Genomic DNA, 17,637 nt, shown 5'->3' with positions numbered 1-17,637 from the left:
ATAGTCGCACACAGAATAATAATAATAATAATAATAACAGAGATAATACTAACAACTCACAGCCTCATTAAACAGAGATAATACTAACAGAGATAATACTAAAAACTCACAGTAACAACTAACAACTCATAATATTAACAGATAATATTAATACTAACAACTACTAACTTAGATAATACTAACAACTCACAATAAACACCTAACAGAGATAATACTAACAACTCAAAGCCTCATTGAACTTAAACTACTCACAATTTATCGAAATAAAAACAAAAAAATTATGCGCCATGTCCACTCTAACAAATTTACACAACCTTTTAAAATTTTCAAAATCGTATTTTTTTTAAGAAATTCTAAAGCCAATCAACCTCTCCAAAATGGATTCAAAACCTAATCTTCAAAAATTTTATCCAAATTAACCTTTTTTAATACCACCCTAGAAAGTAGGAAGGAACTAATTTTTTTTCCTTAATGGTTAGAAGTGCCCGTTTTTTATTTAAAAATCTGTACTTGACCATTGTTGTTGCATTGTACATAAAACAAAAGGTAATACAACGACGAATTATTTTAAGACAGTAAAACTTGGACGAAACTAAATGAATATTTCGGCTCCATATCTAAGAGACGTCCTGAAGCTAACAAAGAAATATATTATTACACTTACAGTAAAATATGTGACATTTTAACTAAAACCAAAATTAAAACAGTCTAAATATCATTACTTGGAGCATGTTTAGCCACAACTGAAAAAATAAACAAAAAAGAAATAAGAAACTCATTCAGATAATAAAAAACCAACCAGGAGCAAATTTTAAAGTCTGAATAAATTGCCTTGTTTATTATTTATTTTATTTTTCAGTCCCGGCTGAACTTGCTTCAAATAATGATGTTGGGACCAGTAGCGTATCCAGGGGGGGCACCCCCCCCCCAAAGAAATTCTTTTCTTCTTTTTTTTAAGTGACAATATAGTAAGTTCCGAAATATTCACGCTTTTAAGTTATTTGCAACACCGTTCTTTTTTTCATTTCTTGTTAAATGGCTATCCATTTCTCCGGCAAGCTTATATCATTATTTTATCATCAAAAATGCAGTAGCCTCCTGTAATCAAACAAGATGTCAAAAAAAGTTTCTCCCTATTTAACATCCGAAGCTATAAGCACCAGTTTCTCTGCAACGAATGAATTGCGATAAGGAATTGAACTAAGAGGCGATAGTTCATTCAAAGTTTCAAACATTGCTATAATTCCAGTGTAAGCTAAGCATTGAAACGGACAGGTCATGCGAGAGGAAAGAAAGAAAATAACCTTAAATTACCTTAAATCGCATGTCCAGCGAGAGAAGGTGGTGTTGAGCCTCCTGTAGAAATCTCACTGGTGGTGTTTCAAGGTTATGATTTGACATCCCAGTTCAGCCTCCATTCGGCGTTGGCCCAGTCTTGATCAACTCCTTTCTAGAAAGCATCTAGAGTTTTAGATTGGACGGTGGCTTCGGATAGGCTGTTCCAGAGTGGGACGGAACGGACTGAGAAGAAAAGTTGGCGCTCTCGCTCGATGCAACGGGGGGCCTGCAGCTTCTTGATGTGTCCTCTTGTGGTAGTTGAGAAGGAAGGGGAAAAGACATGACTTAATAGGTCATTTTCTAGCAACTTACGAGTTGTTATTATGTCTCCTTTTTTCCTACAGTATACCATGGTAATAAATTTGAGTAAGGTGAGATCGCCCTTGTAAAATTTTTTTGGAAGTGCAGAGATTAGCACATTTGCTTGTCTTTGGATACTCTAAAGTGGTTTTATACCAGTCTTATAGAACAGAGAGGCTAGAATCATGCGACATTGCAGGCGAGGATGGACCATGGCTTGTACAGTTTCTTTATCAATCCGGACTTCCTGGTGGTAAATGTTCGCTTTATGAGGCCAAGGGCTTGGTTTGCTTTTGCAGCTTGAGCTCGTGTGTGGCAGTGAAACTTCAGCTCATTGTCAACAATAACCTCCAGGTCCTTCTCCTCACTGACTGCCTCAAGTTGGGCATCTCCTATGTAATATGCAAGTTTTGGAGTATAGCATCCAAGATGTAGAACTTTACATTTTAAGGCATTGAACTGTAGACACCAATCCGATGACCATCTAGATAGTCTGTCCAGATCTTCTTGCGTAGTTGATAGATTTATGTCGTTCTGGGCCAGTCCTAGGAGCTTGCAGTCATCAGCATATAGCGTCAAAGGATTCTTCAGGTTCGTTGTACGGTTATTGATATACATGCTGACAAGCCTAATTAGTTCTAGTTAGTTCTTGTAGTCAGATACAAATATGAAACTTGTGCTTTATTTGAAGGGTGGTTTCTCCAGTTTTATGTCTGAGGAAATCTAACCTGCTCTGCAGTAGCAAAACTCATTGGCCAATGCATTGCGTTCGGCTTAAAAATGGAAAAATTTGTGGAAGTTGGTTTTGATTGGGCCAGCAACATGTCAGACTGCTAGTCGGGTGCACAGGCAGAAATTAGGAAAAAATATCCACATGTGATCTACACCCACTGTGCATCGCCCAGCTTAAATTTGGCTTTATGTAAAACTAGTATGGTAGGACTTGTTAGGTCAACCTTTGCTACTATACAGCAGATAGTATCATTTTTAACATCCTCATCAAAAAGAACAAATATGTCTGTAGAAGTGGTCGCTGTCGTTTGTCCCGATAGTCCTGTGAGGAAGCTTGTGAAGTTGTGCGAAAAGAGATGGGTGGAGTCTCACGATTGCATTTTAGTTTTTATGTCTTTGTATTGTGCGATTATTTCCGTACTTAAGGAAATAGTTGGTAGCATACGGTGCGATACGGAAGTTATTTCAAAAGCGAATGCGTTGGTTTCAGCACCAACTGAATTTAGTTTTATCTTCACGATGGCTATGCTAGAGTTTGTAAGTGCCATAATGCTCTCTGTCTCTAAGGCGCTGTAAGCCGAAGATTTAGACTTAGTTGAGTGCTGTCGGCATGTTAAGCTATGTTCTGATACTTTACTTCAGTCAAAACAAAATGATTTTGAAATAATTTTTCAGAAAGCCCGTGAGCTTGCACAAGAGTTAGATGTGGCTTCGGCTGTTCCATAGTCTATCTGACGAAAGTCCATCAACGATAATAAGTGCATCAAAGTTTTATTATCGCGAGTCATTGTTCAAACCTTACTTTGCTTCACTTATTGTAGAATTTGATCAAAGATTTTTGCGCCATCAGCAGGCATCTTTCAAAATCGGAAGGCTTTTGCCAGCTAACAGCGAGTCATTAAAAATTAATGAATTTGTGAACGCTGTTACTGTTTACCAAGGATTTCACTGGGGTAGACGTACACTGGAATGTGAGTTATTTCATCGAAAACAGAAGTGACTCGGAATTTTTGAGAAACCATCAACTGTTACTTTAACTCTTGTATCATGCGATGAAAGATTTCTCCTGTGCCTTTGAAGGCTTTTGACGATTTGTCAGACAATACCAGTGATTACCGCTTCTGCTGAGAGGAGATTTAGCAGTCTTAAGCGATTAAAAACCTATCTGCGGAGCTCAACGGGCGAGGAGGGTTTGAACGGACTAGCTCAAATGACCCTGAACCACGATATCCAGGTCGATGCTGACCAAGTTTTTGATTGATTTGCAGCCAAAAAAGACCAGCGACTTTTACTATTAGAGGTTATGTAATCCTTTGTTGTTCGTTTTTTTAATCGCAGCTGATTCCGTTTTTTTAACATTAATTTTGCTTTATCCTCTGTAGACAATCTTAATATTAATACATTTCTTGCTTTCATGACTGCTATATTAGGTAGATTGAGGCCCCCACCCCTCCAAAACCAAATTCTGGGCAATTGTATTTGATTTAATATTATTTTTTATTTATTTGGTTCTCTAAAACAAAGGTTCCATAAGCAAATATAAGGAATAATACACTTCTTTTTTTTATATTTTCTAAATTGTGTTAATTTGTGGTAGTTCAAAAACATCTACTCGCCCAAAATAGAAACTCTAACTGCTTCTAAATTTTTTTTTAATTACGACTTTGTTGACAAAATTTTTTCATCCCTTCTCAAACAAAAAAAGTCTACAACTAGAAATACTCATGACAAGTGTACTTTTCATTTCTTTACCTAGCTACACCCCCCCCCCCATACCCCCCCCTGAAATCTTGCACTATGATAGATAATTTTCTTGCTCACATGACTGCTACAAAAAGGTAGACTGACGGACCCCCCCCCCCCAAAAAAAAAAAAAATCCTGGATACGCCACTGGTTGGGACGGTTTTATTTTTGGTTTTAATCACTGTCTTAAAGTAATTCCACGTAGTATTACATTTTGTTGTTTGCGAATCCAAACCGCTAGCAGAAAGTGTTGCAGGCCTATGTGCGCTAAACGTCTTAGCGTATTGACGCTAAGTGAAATACTCAGCATCAATTCATCCTGAACGGGTACAGGTAGATCTTCCAGCCCCCAACTGACTCAGGGCGCAAAATTTGTATTTCATCATGACTTTGGTCAGCTGATACTGCACTCATTTGACTCTCTTTCGCCTTTTTATTTTAGAAGTAATGCTTTTCTCCCAGTAAACGAGTTTTTTTTTTAACTGGAAGTCTTACGCCAGAAGAACTCATCGACTGTTCAAAGTTACCTGTTGAAGTGTTTAAGTGTTCAAAGTTAAACACCCCTTGAGGTAACTTTGAACACCATTTTTAGATAGGTGTAGCTCTAACAACATGAAGAGAAGCAGTTTGGGACAGTTGCCATTCGGTGCAGAATGACGTATTCCCCAAACGCCAAAAATAGTTTTGAGTAAATACTAGTTTAAAGAAAAATATCGCAAAAAAACCTCAATTTTTCACGATTTTTAGTTCAAAGTTACCCCGTTCCACGGCAATTCCTTTGAACTGACTTTTAGCGTCTCTCTAGTAGCTATGCCACAACCGTTTTAGAGACTACCCTTTCTTGAATTTTAGAAACAAAATTCTGCTCTATTTAATAAAAATGACATTTTCTGTTAATGGAAGTTTCTTTAAAACTAAACAACTAAATCTCCAGCACAAAATGCGAGAAGTTAAATGTTTTTTCAAAGATTTCTGGAAAATACGTGGCGGCTTTTAGTTTTCTGGCATTTATTCGGATCGCTTATCCAAGCGCTACAAGTTAAGGCTAGACCACCCAATCAATTATAAATAGTTTGGCCACATAAACTAAAAAGTTTACAATGGACGAGATGGGACGATTTTTTAAGGTATTGTATGATCTATCCGGCGAAGTTAGTGTCGGCGAAGTTAATATCCGGCGAAGTTAGTGTCGGCTTTTAATATTACGTCATTTATTCGGATCTCTTATCCTAGCTCAACAAGTTATGACAATCGATTCCAAATAGTTTGGCCATGCAAACTAAAAAAAGTTTAAAAGCATGATTCTTTTAGATTCCGTATCAAAATCAAGTTTCCTTCTTCTCTTATCAGTTTCTCTCTTATCTTTGGTTTATTTTAGTTTTACTTTCTGTTTCACTGTTTAGTTTACTTTCGTTTATCATTCGTTTTTTCGTCTCGTCTTTTATCAGAGTTTCTTTTCTTATCAGTTTTCTCTACTCTCTGGACAAGCTGTTCCAATTATCATATTGGAAAAATGTTCCCTTTACTGTGAATTTTAATTAAAAATGCTTGTAATGAAATAAGTCTCATACCTTACGAACAAGATTTAAAGCCATAGGGCCTCCCATGTTGCCAAGACCAATGAAGCCAACTTTTGATCTGCTGCTCATGCATCTTACTAAAATAAAACAGTAATAATAATCCAAATGAATTGAAAATATAATAGCAGGTGAAACTTTTAATTAAGACAGTGAACGTTTGATCTGCTGTTCATCTACTGATCTGCTGCTCAATTAAGACAGAAAAATTTTGATCTACTGCTCATGCATCTTACTGAAATCAAAAAGCATAATAATCCAAATGAAATAAAATATAATAGTAGGTGAAACCTTTAATTAAAACAGTGAACTTTTGATCTACTGTTCATCTGCTGATCTTCAGCTCAATTAAGACAAAAACTTTTGATCAGTTGCTCATGTATCTTGCTGAAATCAAAAGTCAATAATAATCCAAATGAAACGGAAATATAATAACAGGTGAAACTTTTAATTAAGACAGTGAACTTTTGATCTACTGTTCATCTGCTGATCTTCAGCTCAATTAAGACAAAAACTATTGGTCATCTGCTCATGCATCTTACTGAAATCAAAAGTCAACAATAATCCAAATGACATGAAAATATAATAGCAAGTGAAACTTTCAATTAAGACAGTGAATTTTTGATCTACTTTTCATCTCCTGATCTGCTGCTCAATTAAGACAGAAAACGTTTCATCTACTGCTCATGCATCTTACTGAAATCAAAAAGCATAGTAATTCAAATGAAATAAAATATAATAGCAGGTGAAACTTTTAATTAAAACAGTGAACTTTTGATCTACTGTTCATCTGCTGATCTTCAGCTCAATTAAGACAAAAACTTTTGATCAGTTGCTCATGTATCTTGCTGAAATCAAAAGTCAATAATAATCCAAATGAAACGAAAATATAATAACATGTGAAACTTTTAAATAAAACAGTGAAATTTTGATCTACCGTTCATATGCTGATCTTCAGCTCAATTAAGACAAAAAACTATTGGTCAGCTGCTCATGGATCTTACTGAAATCAAAAGTAAACAATAATCCAAATGACATGAAAATATAAAATCAGGTGAAACTTTTAATTAATACAGTGAAAGTTTGATCTACTGTTCATATGCTGATCTACAGCTCAATTAAGACAAAAAACTATTGGTCAGCTGCTCATGCATCTTACTGAAATCAAAAGTCAACAATAATCCAAATGACATGAAAATACAAAAGCAGGTGAAACTTTTAATTAAGACAGTGAACTTTTGATCTACTGTTCATCTGCTGATCTTCAGCTCCATTAAGACAAAAAGCTATTGGTCAGCTGCTCATGCATCTTACTGAAATGAAAAGTCAACAATAATCCAAATGACATGAAAATATAATAGCAGGTGAAACTTTTAATTAAGACAGTGAACTTTTGATCTACTGTTCATCTGCTGATCTTCGGCTCAATTAAGACAAAAAACTATTGGTCAGCTGCTCATGCATCTTACTGAAATCAAAAGTCAACAATAATCCAAATGACATGAAAATATAATAGCAGGTGAAACTTTTAATTAAGACAGTGAATTTTTTATCTACTGTTTATCTGCTGATCTTCAGCTCAATTAAGACAAAAAACTATTGGTCAGCTGCTCATGCATCTTACTGAAATCAAAAGTCAACAATAATCCAAATGACATGAAAATATAATAGCAGGTGAAACTTTTAATTAAGACAGTGAATTTTTTATCTACTGTTCATCTGCTGATCTTCAGCTCAATTAAGACAAAAAACTATTGGTCAGCTGCTCATGCATCTTACTGAAATCAAAAGTCAACAGTAATCCAAATGAAATAAAATATAATAGCAGGTGAAACTTTTAATTAAAACAGTGAACTTTTGATCTACTGTTCATCTGCTGATCTTCAGCTCAATTAAGACAAAAACTTTTGATCAGTTGCTCATGTATCTTGCTGAAATCAAAAGTCAATAATAATCCAAATGAAACGAAAATATAATAACAGGTGAAACTTTTAATTAAGACAGTGAACTTTTGATCTACTGTTCATATGCTGATCTTCAGCTCAATTAAGACAAAAAACTATTGGTCAGCTGCTCATGGATCTTACTGAAATCAAAAGTCAACAATAATCCAAATGACATGAAAATATAATAGCAGGTGAAACTTTTAATTAAGACAGTGAACTTTTGATCTACTGTTCATCTGCTGATTTTCAGCTCAATTAAGACAAAAAACTATTGGTCAGCTGCTCATGCATCTTACTGAAATCAAAAGTCAACAATAATCCAAATGAAACGGAAATATAATAACAGGTGAAACTTTTAATTAAGACAGTGAACTTTTGATCTACTGTTCATCTGCTGATCTTCAGCTCAATTAAGACAAAAACTATTGGTCATCTGCTCATGCATCTTACTGAAATCAAAAGTCAATAATAATCCAAATGAAACGAAAATATAATAGCAGGTGAAACTTTTAATTAAGACAGTGAAATTTTTATCTACGGTTCATCTGCTGATATTCAGCTCAATTAAGACAAAAAACTATTGGTCATCTGCTCATGCATCTTGCTGAAATCAAAAGTCAATAATAATCCAAATGACATGAAAATATAATAGCAAGTGAAAATTTCAATTAAGACAGTGAATTTTTGATCTACTTTTCATCTCCTGATCTGCTGCTCAATTAAGACAGAAAACGTTTCATCTACTGCTCATGCATCTTACTGAAATCAAAAAGCATAGTAATTCAAATGAAATAAAATATAATAGCAGGTGAAACTTTTAAATAAAACAGTGAACTTTTGATCTACTGTTCATCTGCTGATCTTCAGCTCAATTAAGACAAAAACTTTTGATCAGTTGCTCATGTATCTTGCTGAAATCAAAAGTCAATAATAATCCAAATGAAACGGAAATATAATAACAGGTGAAACTTTTAAATAAAACAGTGAACTTTTGATCTACCGTTCATCTGCTGATCTTCAGCTCAATTAAGACAAAAACTTTTGATCAGTTGCTCATGTATCTTGCTGAAATCAAAAGTCAATAATAATCCAAATGAAACGGAAATATAATAACAGGTGAAACTTTTAATTAAGACAGTGAACTTTTGATCTACGGTTCATCTGCTGATTTTCAGCTCAATTAAGACAAAAAACTATTGGTCAGCTGCTCATGGATCTTACTGAAATCAAAAGTCAACAATAATCCAAATGACATGAAAATATAATAGCAAGTGAAACTTTCAATTAAGACAGTGAATTTTTGATCTACTTTTCATCTCCTGATCTGCTGCTCAATTAAGACAGAAAACGTTTCATCTACTGCTCATGCATCTTACTGAAATCAAAAAGCATAGTAATTCAAATGAAATAAAATATAATAGCAGGTGAAACTTTTAATTAAAACAGTGAACTTTTGATCTACTGTTCATCTGCTGATCTTCAGCTCAATTAAGACAAAAACTTTTGATCAGTTGCTCATGTATCTTGCTGAAATCAAAAGTCAATAATAATCCAAATGAAAGGGAAATATAATAACATGTGAAACTTTTAAATAAAACAGTGAACTTTTGATCTACCGTTCATCTGCTGATCTTCAGCTCAATTAAGACAAAAAACTATTGGTCAGCTGCTCATGCATCTTACTGAAATCAAAAGTCAACAATAATCCAAATGACATGAAAATATAATATCAGGTGAAACTTTTAATTAATACAGTGAATTTTTTATCTACTGTTCATCTGCTGATCTTCAGCTCAATTAAGACAAAAAACTATTGGTCAGCTGCTCATGCATCTTACTGAAATCAAAAGTCAACAATAATCCAAATGACATGAAAATACAAAAGCAGGTGAAACTTTTAATTAAGACAGTGAACTTTTGATCTACTGTTCATCTGCTGATCTTCAGCTCCATTAAGACAAAAAGCTATTGGTCAGCTGCTCATACATCTTACTGAAATCAAAAGTCAACAATAATCAAAATGAAAGGAATATATAATAGCAAGTGAAACTTTTAATTAAGACAGTGAATTTTTTATCTACTTTTCATCTCCTGATCTGCTGCTCAATTAAGACAGAAAACTTTTGATCTACTGCTCATGCATCTTACTGAAATAAAAAAGCATAGTAATTCAAATGAAATAAATATAATAGCAGGTGAAACTTTTAATTAAAACAGTGAACTTTTGATCTACTGTTCATCTGCTGATCTTCAGCTCAATTAAGACAAAAACTTTTGATCAGTTGCTCATGTATCTTGCTGAAATCAAAAGTCAATAATAATCCAAATGAAATGAAAATATAATAACAGGTGAAACTTTTAATTAAGACAGTGAACTTTTGATGTGCTGTTCATCTGCTGATCTGCTGCTTAATTAATACAGATAATTTTTGATCTGCAGCTCACGTATCTTACTGAAATCAAAAATCAATAATAATGAAAATGAAATGAAAATAATAGCACGTGGAACTTTTAATTAAAACAGTGAACTTTGAAAAAAACAATCAATTTTTTCGTATCTTGAAGTAAAGCAGCGAATGGGCTCAAGATAGGTGCAAGCTGAAAAAAGCCTAGGATGGGGAGTGTATTGTGATAAAAATGTTTTCTGTGCATGAGTTTTGAAATAAAAGGCACAATACAATTCTCTTGCACTTGCGCATCTTTAACCTAGCCTTTTCAAGAAGCAGAAAGTATGAAAATCTATTCTATCTAGAATTATTTACGGGGCCCTTTTTGGGATGGACTCAATTTTATTTAACTGGACTGAGCTGGGGCATTGAATAGATACTATTTGCAAAGTGATTGGTGATGGTGGGCATCCGTGAACAAGTGCTAAATTGAGAGAGAAATTTGGAACAACATTTGGGGCTGCCCACCCCCCCAGAGTCTCGGGCAAGTGAGTGACCCAAAAATTTGAAAAATTAAAATTTGCTCAGAATGCAGGGCTGAGCTTAGGCAATGAATAGGTACTATTTGGAAGATGAAGACGGCTTTAAACGATTGTTTGCCTGTTATTCAAAGCAAAATAATGGCCCTGTGTCAATTCTAAATTATTGGTCAACCTTCCTAAGACCAAAGGCGGGTGTACCTTGATTGCTCAAGCAAATGACGTCCTGCAGTACCTGAATACATTTACTAGTCTCAGTTTTTTAAGTATTAATGTTAGTAAAACTAATTATATGATTTTTAGCTGTACCAATGAAATTAGATTGTCCAAGGCAGCAAGAGGCCTAGGTTTTCTTCGTTGTTTTCGTAATTTTTTCCTGGTTTTAGTTTTAAATATAATTTTTGGTACGATTATCCAACCTTATATTGTCTATACGGGTGTGCTATTTGGGCAAGCAATTTTTATGCTAATTATAGAAGAATCCAGACAATTCAGAATAAAGCAGTCCGTCTTTTGGGGGAATTTGCTAATTTTAGTGATGCATTTATTTGTTATTCAAATTTTTAAATTTTGAATGTTGGTCAATTACAGGATCACCGGTTATTAACATTGGTATATCAATGTTTAAATGGAGTTTCGCCAGCTTGTTTCGTGGATATTTTTTCTATTAATTCTGATTGTCATTCTTGTCATACTAGGAATGCGGATAAGCTAGTATATGAGAAGAGAAATACAGTGAGATCAGTTCATCTGTTTTGTCACGTAAGTGTAACCCTCTGGAACAACCTCCCGGACAGCATTACTGGCTCTGAATCAGTTTCTTCATTTAAATCACAGGTCAAAAAGTTCCTATTTGGTCGAGATGCATGGTGAGAGCAGGTCCCTTGTAAGGGTTTAGTTTTTTTTTTCTCTTTCTTGTTTTTCTTTTTTTCTTTCTTCTTATTATTTTTCTTCAATTTTTTTAGAGTATTTATTTATGTTATTGATTATGTGAATTAATTAATTAATTGAGTCACTACGCACAGGTTATTTAACCTTCTAGTAGTGGATATGTTTGTTTGATCTGATTTGTTGTTTTGCGAATTGATCCATAAAGGAATCTCATCTCTATAAAATTCAATGTTCTTTCCAAAATATAATAGTTAGTGTTGTCACAATTGAAACTCAGCTGTTTCCTCCTTCCTAACAGTTTAGGTGCATATCCCAACATTATACAAAAGTTTGCTGGTTTTTTAGGGTTGCATTATTTTATGGCGATAGTATTGGTCCATAATACTGAAAAAGGAAATTCAAAATAAAAAGAAAACCAGTAAACTATATGGCCTTATTAGAGAGACCTGGAGTACAGTTGTGACAGCAGGGATGATTATATTTGCGAAACAGTAATGAGGTAATGAGACTACAGGAAAATAAAACAGTAATGGCTGCATACTTTCGCAATTTTGTAGGTATAATAATCTAGTTATAATCAATACGGTGTTTGGTCATAAAATGACCCATAAGTTAACATGGTGTTCACGTTATGGTAAGACAGCAAACCTTATTGATTATGTTATAGTAAACCAAAGACTGGCAGGATCAATACAAAATACTAGGGTATATAGGAGTGCAATATTGATGTTAAAAGTGAAGATCACCATCTAGAAGTGTCTAGGGTTAATTTAAAGCTGGAATTTCGGAAGGGTAATTGAGAGGGAGTAGTCAATCCGGACTTGTCCCAGTTAATAGTGATAAGGAAAAAGTAGAGAGATGGACAGAATATTTTGAGACTGTGCTACACCAAAATAGAATTGCAGGGAAATATATAGCGTAAATTTAGGTTTTTGTGTAGACCTGTTATGTGAAGTAAGTTTTATTTTTAGAAGAAAATTAATTGACAGTACTAAAAGGATTAAAAAAAAAAATAAGGGTCTATTTGCTGAGAGGGTTCAAAATGATTTACTGAACTATTGTGGATCTGAGGTTTGGAATTAGTCACTGAAGATTATGAATATGATTTTTGAAAAAGGGGAAGTACCTAGCGATTTTAAGAAAACCTTAATTAAACCTCTGTATAAGAAAAGTGATAAGAGTGAGTGTGGTAACTATCAAGGCATTAGTCTGGTCTTTACTTAGTAATATGATACTTTTTAGACTGAGAGATCCTGTACACAAAGTTTTAGGAGAAGAACAGTGCGGTTTTAGAAAAGCATGAGGATGTGTTAACCAAATTTTCACTCTTACGTTAATAATTGAGAAGCACCTGAGTTGTCAAACATTTTTGGTCCTCAGTTTTATAAATTATGAGCAAGCGTTCGATTTTGTTGATATAAGAACTTTAGCAAAGGTCTTACCCTTGTATGTTGTACCAGACAAATGCTATCTACAAGAATAACACTGCTGCAGTTAAGGTAGGAAATGAGATTAGCAGCTGGTTTTGTATTAAATCAGGAGTTAAGCAGGGTTGTGTTCTATCCCTCTTTATATGGATTGTTTTGATGGACTTTGCCTTAAGGAGCACAGGAAAGGCAATGGGAAACTATAGAATCGAATGGGAAGGAAAAACTCTCCTGGACTTAGATTATGCTAATGATTTAAGCATCCTAGATGAAAGTGTGAGCAAAATGAATGAACTTTTACAAGTTTTCCAGAGACGACGGATTGTTTTTGGTACCTGGCTGACTGACTGTATTTCAAACAGTAGGCTGTAAGAAAAATGTGGTTCAGTCCCGCTTTCTAGGGATATTATGAGAGAAATGTTGAGATAGCTAGAGCACATTGCATGGATGAAGGATGACAGATTGCCGAATATTGTCATTTTTGACCAACCGTCTAGGGCTAAACGGAAAGCAGGTCGTCCTTAGAGCAGGGTTGCCACCGTCAGTAGGATTTTACTAGATCTAGTAAAATAAAAAAATCTAGTAAATTTAGAGGATCTAGTAAATTTTACGAAATCTAGTAAAAAGTCATGAATTGTAGTAAAAAAAACTTTTGTTATTTTCCATTAATTCAGGGAAAAAATTAGGGTCCATTCATTATAAAGTCTGATTTCGACTATGTCAGATATTATGGCTACTATTGCTCTCATTTTTGCGATTTCGCGTCAACCCTAGCGCTTCAAAATCTCTACTTTTCTCTAGGCTTCTTCTTGATACTCGCTTTGAAAGGCAAACTATTTAAAATCAGGATTGGTATGCCGGCTTAATCTGCTTTCAGAAAAATTTCCCAGACTCTAATAACAGCTGCTACGTTTGTCAGTTAACCTTGTTCCTTTTTAAAGACGCTGCTGGAAACGAACTTTTTCCATACTTGCCCAAATTTTTTCTGACTCTCTGCAGCTTGCCCCATTCAAGTGCCGGAGCAGAGAGACAGTTCTTGATTTAGTTGGTCACCAAAACTAAAAACCGGAATAGGCTAAATGTCTCAAGTGCTTCGTCCCTGATGAAAACGAATCAACTTGTTCTCAGGTCGTCAAGTGGAGTACATGACTGGGTGATCCGCGGCGATTTGACTACGGGCTATCAAGAAATGGAAACAAGCAGATCCCTTCAGTCAGAATTCGACACTAGTGGATACTTTAAATTTGGATGAGGCCGAGGACAATTAACGCCTTTTAAGTGCGACTTTTTTTTAATTGTGACTACATATTTTTCTTCTTACTTTTCAATTTGTATGATTTGCCTGACATGAAGACTATTGACACAATGTTATTTTTTTTAAACTAATTATTTTATGTTATATAAGTTTTCTTTTTCTTGGCAGCCCTAGTACAATTTGAGGGGCACTTTTTAATTTACACAATTTTACAACTAAACCGGTAGCCGATTACGTCATTTCCGTTTTAAAGTGACATAGATTGTATTGGTTTTTGATTCCCTTAAATGCGAACGAGAGAGAATCCAGAAAAAATCAGTTAAAAAAAAAACTAAATTAATTGCTTTAAAATTTGCCAGAACTCTTTGTAAGCAGCTTATCCCTTATTTAAAGACCAGCCCAATTAATGTTTTAAAACTGGCAAATTTCTTCTTAAAAATGCAAAACAGGAGGGTTTACATTTAAAAGCTAAAAACGGCAACTGGGGGATAAATTTCAAAAGCCGTCAGTTTCAAACACACCTCATTTGCCTAAGATTCCATTGCCTGATTTGCTAAGTGAATATGAGTTGTAGCTGTTTTTCTTCGTTGATTGTTTTTTAATTTTTTAATATATCTGAATTTTATGACCTGAAGTCCATTGATAAATTCAAAGCCGGGCTTCATCAGCAGGATTTCCAGAATCCAAGATTCCAGACTATGTTTGACGTCTTGGATACACCGCATCTGAAATATGACGCCTATCCAGTAGTACGTCCCAATTATCCAAAAAAAAAGGATTTTTGAACTTATAGGTTTCCGGAATTTTCAATCATACTGTGGAAACGAAAGAAAAAAAGAAAAAAAGTGGCGTAAAAAGGGAGGCTTTGAATAGATTGGGATCGAGGAGGAGCGTGTGTATCTGATCTGTGTTGGCCTCAGGCGGCTTGCTGTGTTGAGTTGTTTGTATTTGTAAAGATAATTGAATTAATTTGATTCATTTTGTTTATTTAATTTTTTAAATTAAATTTTGTTCCAAGAAAGCAATATGTAGTTTGACTCATTTTCTCACAATTTTGTTGAATGAAAAAAATATATAGTTTGTCTCATCTATGCAGCAAACCTCACCTATCAACTATTAACAATACTGACAAATAAAATGTTTGGTTTAGAAAGATTTAAAAATTGCTAATTTTTGAAATAGATTTGATTGATCAATGCATATCAAATATGTGGCTGTGAAATTGGAACAGAGCATTGGATTTAAATGGTATATATTTTACTTTAATGTACAATAGCCCCTATTGTATATTTTAAATCACTGGAGTTCCTTCTCTTATCAGTTTCTCATGCTCTTCAGAACAAACTGAAATGGCAATATTTGAGACAAGTTTTCTTTAGTGTGAAATTTAATTCAAGGTGCTGTTAATGAAATAAGTTTTGTACAATACAAATAAGATTTAAAGCCACACGCCCTCCATATTGCCACAACCTAAGAAGACCAAGACAATATTGCCAGTACTGAATCTCCAAACTCTATTAGATAAATGATGAAGAACAAGGTGTCACTTTAGGAGCTCAATATTGAATTTGTAAGAGAAGCAATTAGGAAATTCAAAAAGAGTGTCAAAAGGTGCATTGAGTGGTCAAGTATGTTCATCTTCTAGCAAGCAACATGCTTATGGACAACAATTTTGTACCATTAAATCCAACCTGTCCCCCTCAATAGAGCAAGATATAACCCTGGGCTGTATGGCTAAAAAAAAAAGGTAACATAGTAGTCTCTTGGCTTTTCAAAAGAAAATACTATACTAGGCTTACTAAATAATAATACTATTTAATACTATCTAATATTGAATACTATCTTATTTAATACTATCTTATATTACTATCTAATAATACTATTTAATATTATTATTAAATAATAATATTATGATAATAATAATAATAATAATAATAATAATACTATCCCTAATCAACTTTCTTTCTAAATACAATGGTTTCTATCTTGATAATGCACCCTACCATTCCCTGATGGTGCTAAATATAGTCCTAGGCTAAATACAAAACAAAAAGAGAATATAAAAATAAAATTCATCTTTATACTATGTGAAAATTTCTATTAATAAAAATTCTATCAATCAAAATCCTTCCATTTTTATATATGCTTTCAAATCATTTTTGATTACTATTAATTAAAAAAACTTTTTCCACTAAATAAGTTTTTCAAAGAAAAGTAAAGGACTCCATTAAACCAAAATTGAGCAAAAATAAAACCAAATAATCTACCAAACGTGAAACTACCACAAATCAGCATTGATAAATAAATGAAACCCAAAACGAACAGAAGTTACAATAAATAACCGAGTCAAACTCAAAACGAGCAGAAATTAATATGAGTAGGGCTCAAAACCCCTATGCAATCCAAAGGCCAAAACATAATTTGCACTTACTGAAAAAAAATATAAATGTTTTTACTTTTATAACTTTAATAAATCAAATACTATTAACATTTTGATTATTAAATATTAGTTTATGTATATTAAACTGACAATGCACATTCATTCATATTTTTTTCAGTAAAGTGCAAATTATGTTCTGGCCTTGGGAAGGCATAGGGGTTTTGAGCCCTACTCATGTTAATTTCTGCTCGTTTTGAGTTTGACTGGATGTGTCAAAATCCAATCCAATCAAAATTTTGATTGGATGTGTTTGGGGAAATGGTGGGTGTGAGAGCTGAGAGGGGTGTTAGTTATCCTCCAATCACTTTCGACTATTAAAAAGGGTACAAGCCCTTTTAGTTTCCAATCGAATGAACCCTTTTTGAAGTTTCTACGACATCACTATCTATAAAAACCTTCTATGCCCCCAGGGCATAACTTACAACCCTTGCCCTGAGGGCTCTGAGGGGGTTATCATCCTCAAAGACTTAATTTCTAAAACTTTTAACTACGTTCAACAAAATGGCTATCTAAAAATTTGGATTGATGAGTTTGGGGAAAAGGTGGGCGTGAGAAGGGGGTTAGTTGCCCTTAAAACACTTTCGACTATTAAAAAGGGCATTAGCCCTTTGAATTTCCAATCAAATGAGCCCTTTTTCAAGTTTATAGGACAAAGTTCTCAATAAAAACCTTATATGCCCCCCAGGCATAACTCACAACCCTTACCATGAGGAATGTGGGGGGGGGGAGTGACATTCTCTTAGATATAATTTCCGGACCTTTCAACTACTTTGAACAAAATGGCTATCTCAAAATTTTGATTGGATTTGTTTGGATATATGGTGGGCGTGGAAGGGGCGTTATTTGCCTTCCAATCACTTTCGACTATTAAAAAGGGCACTAGCCATTTCAATTTTCAATCAAATAAGCCCTTTTTGAAGTTTCTACAACAACACTTTCTATAAAAACCTCATATGCCTGCAGGGCATAACTTACAACCCTTGCCCTGAGGGCTGTGGGGGGTTGTCATCCTCAAAGACCTAATTTCCAGAACTTTCAACTACGTTGAATAAAATAACTAT

At 34.1% G+C, this 17,637-nt stretch overlaps 1 protein-coding gene across 1 annotated transcript in view; it reads right to left on the bottom strand.

Moving 5' to 3' along the window:
- LOC148940583 (3-hydroxyisobutyrate dehydrogenase, mitochondrial-like) overlaps nt 1–17,637 on the bottom strand; it is a 172,685-nt gene that overhangs the window by 143,526 nt on the left and 11,522 nt on the right. Inside the window, exon 2 of the mRNA XM_089105680.1 lies at nt 5,686–5,771. Coding sequence (XP_088961806.1) covers nt 5,686–5,771 — 86 coding nt within the window. The remainder of the gene's footprint in view (nt 1–5,685; nt 5,772–17,637) is intronic.

The sequence above is a fragment of the Artemia sp. Qi Xiang Cuo genome, chromosome 19 (genome assembly GCF_049724085.1).
Source record: "Artemia sp. Qi Xiang Cuo chromosome 19, ASM4972408v1, whole genome shotgun sequence".
Taxonomy (NCBI): domain Eukaryota; kingdom Metazoa; phylum Arthropoda; class Branchiopoda; order Anostraca; family Artemiidae; genus Artemia; species Artemia sp. Qi Xiang Cuo.
This window is presented reverse-complemented; position numbering and strand designations above follow the sequence as displayed.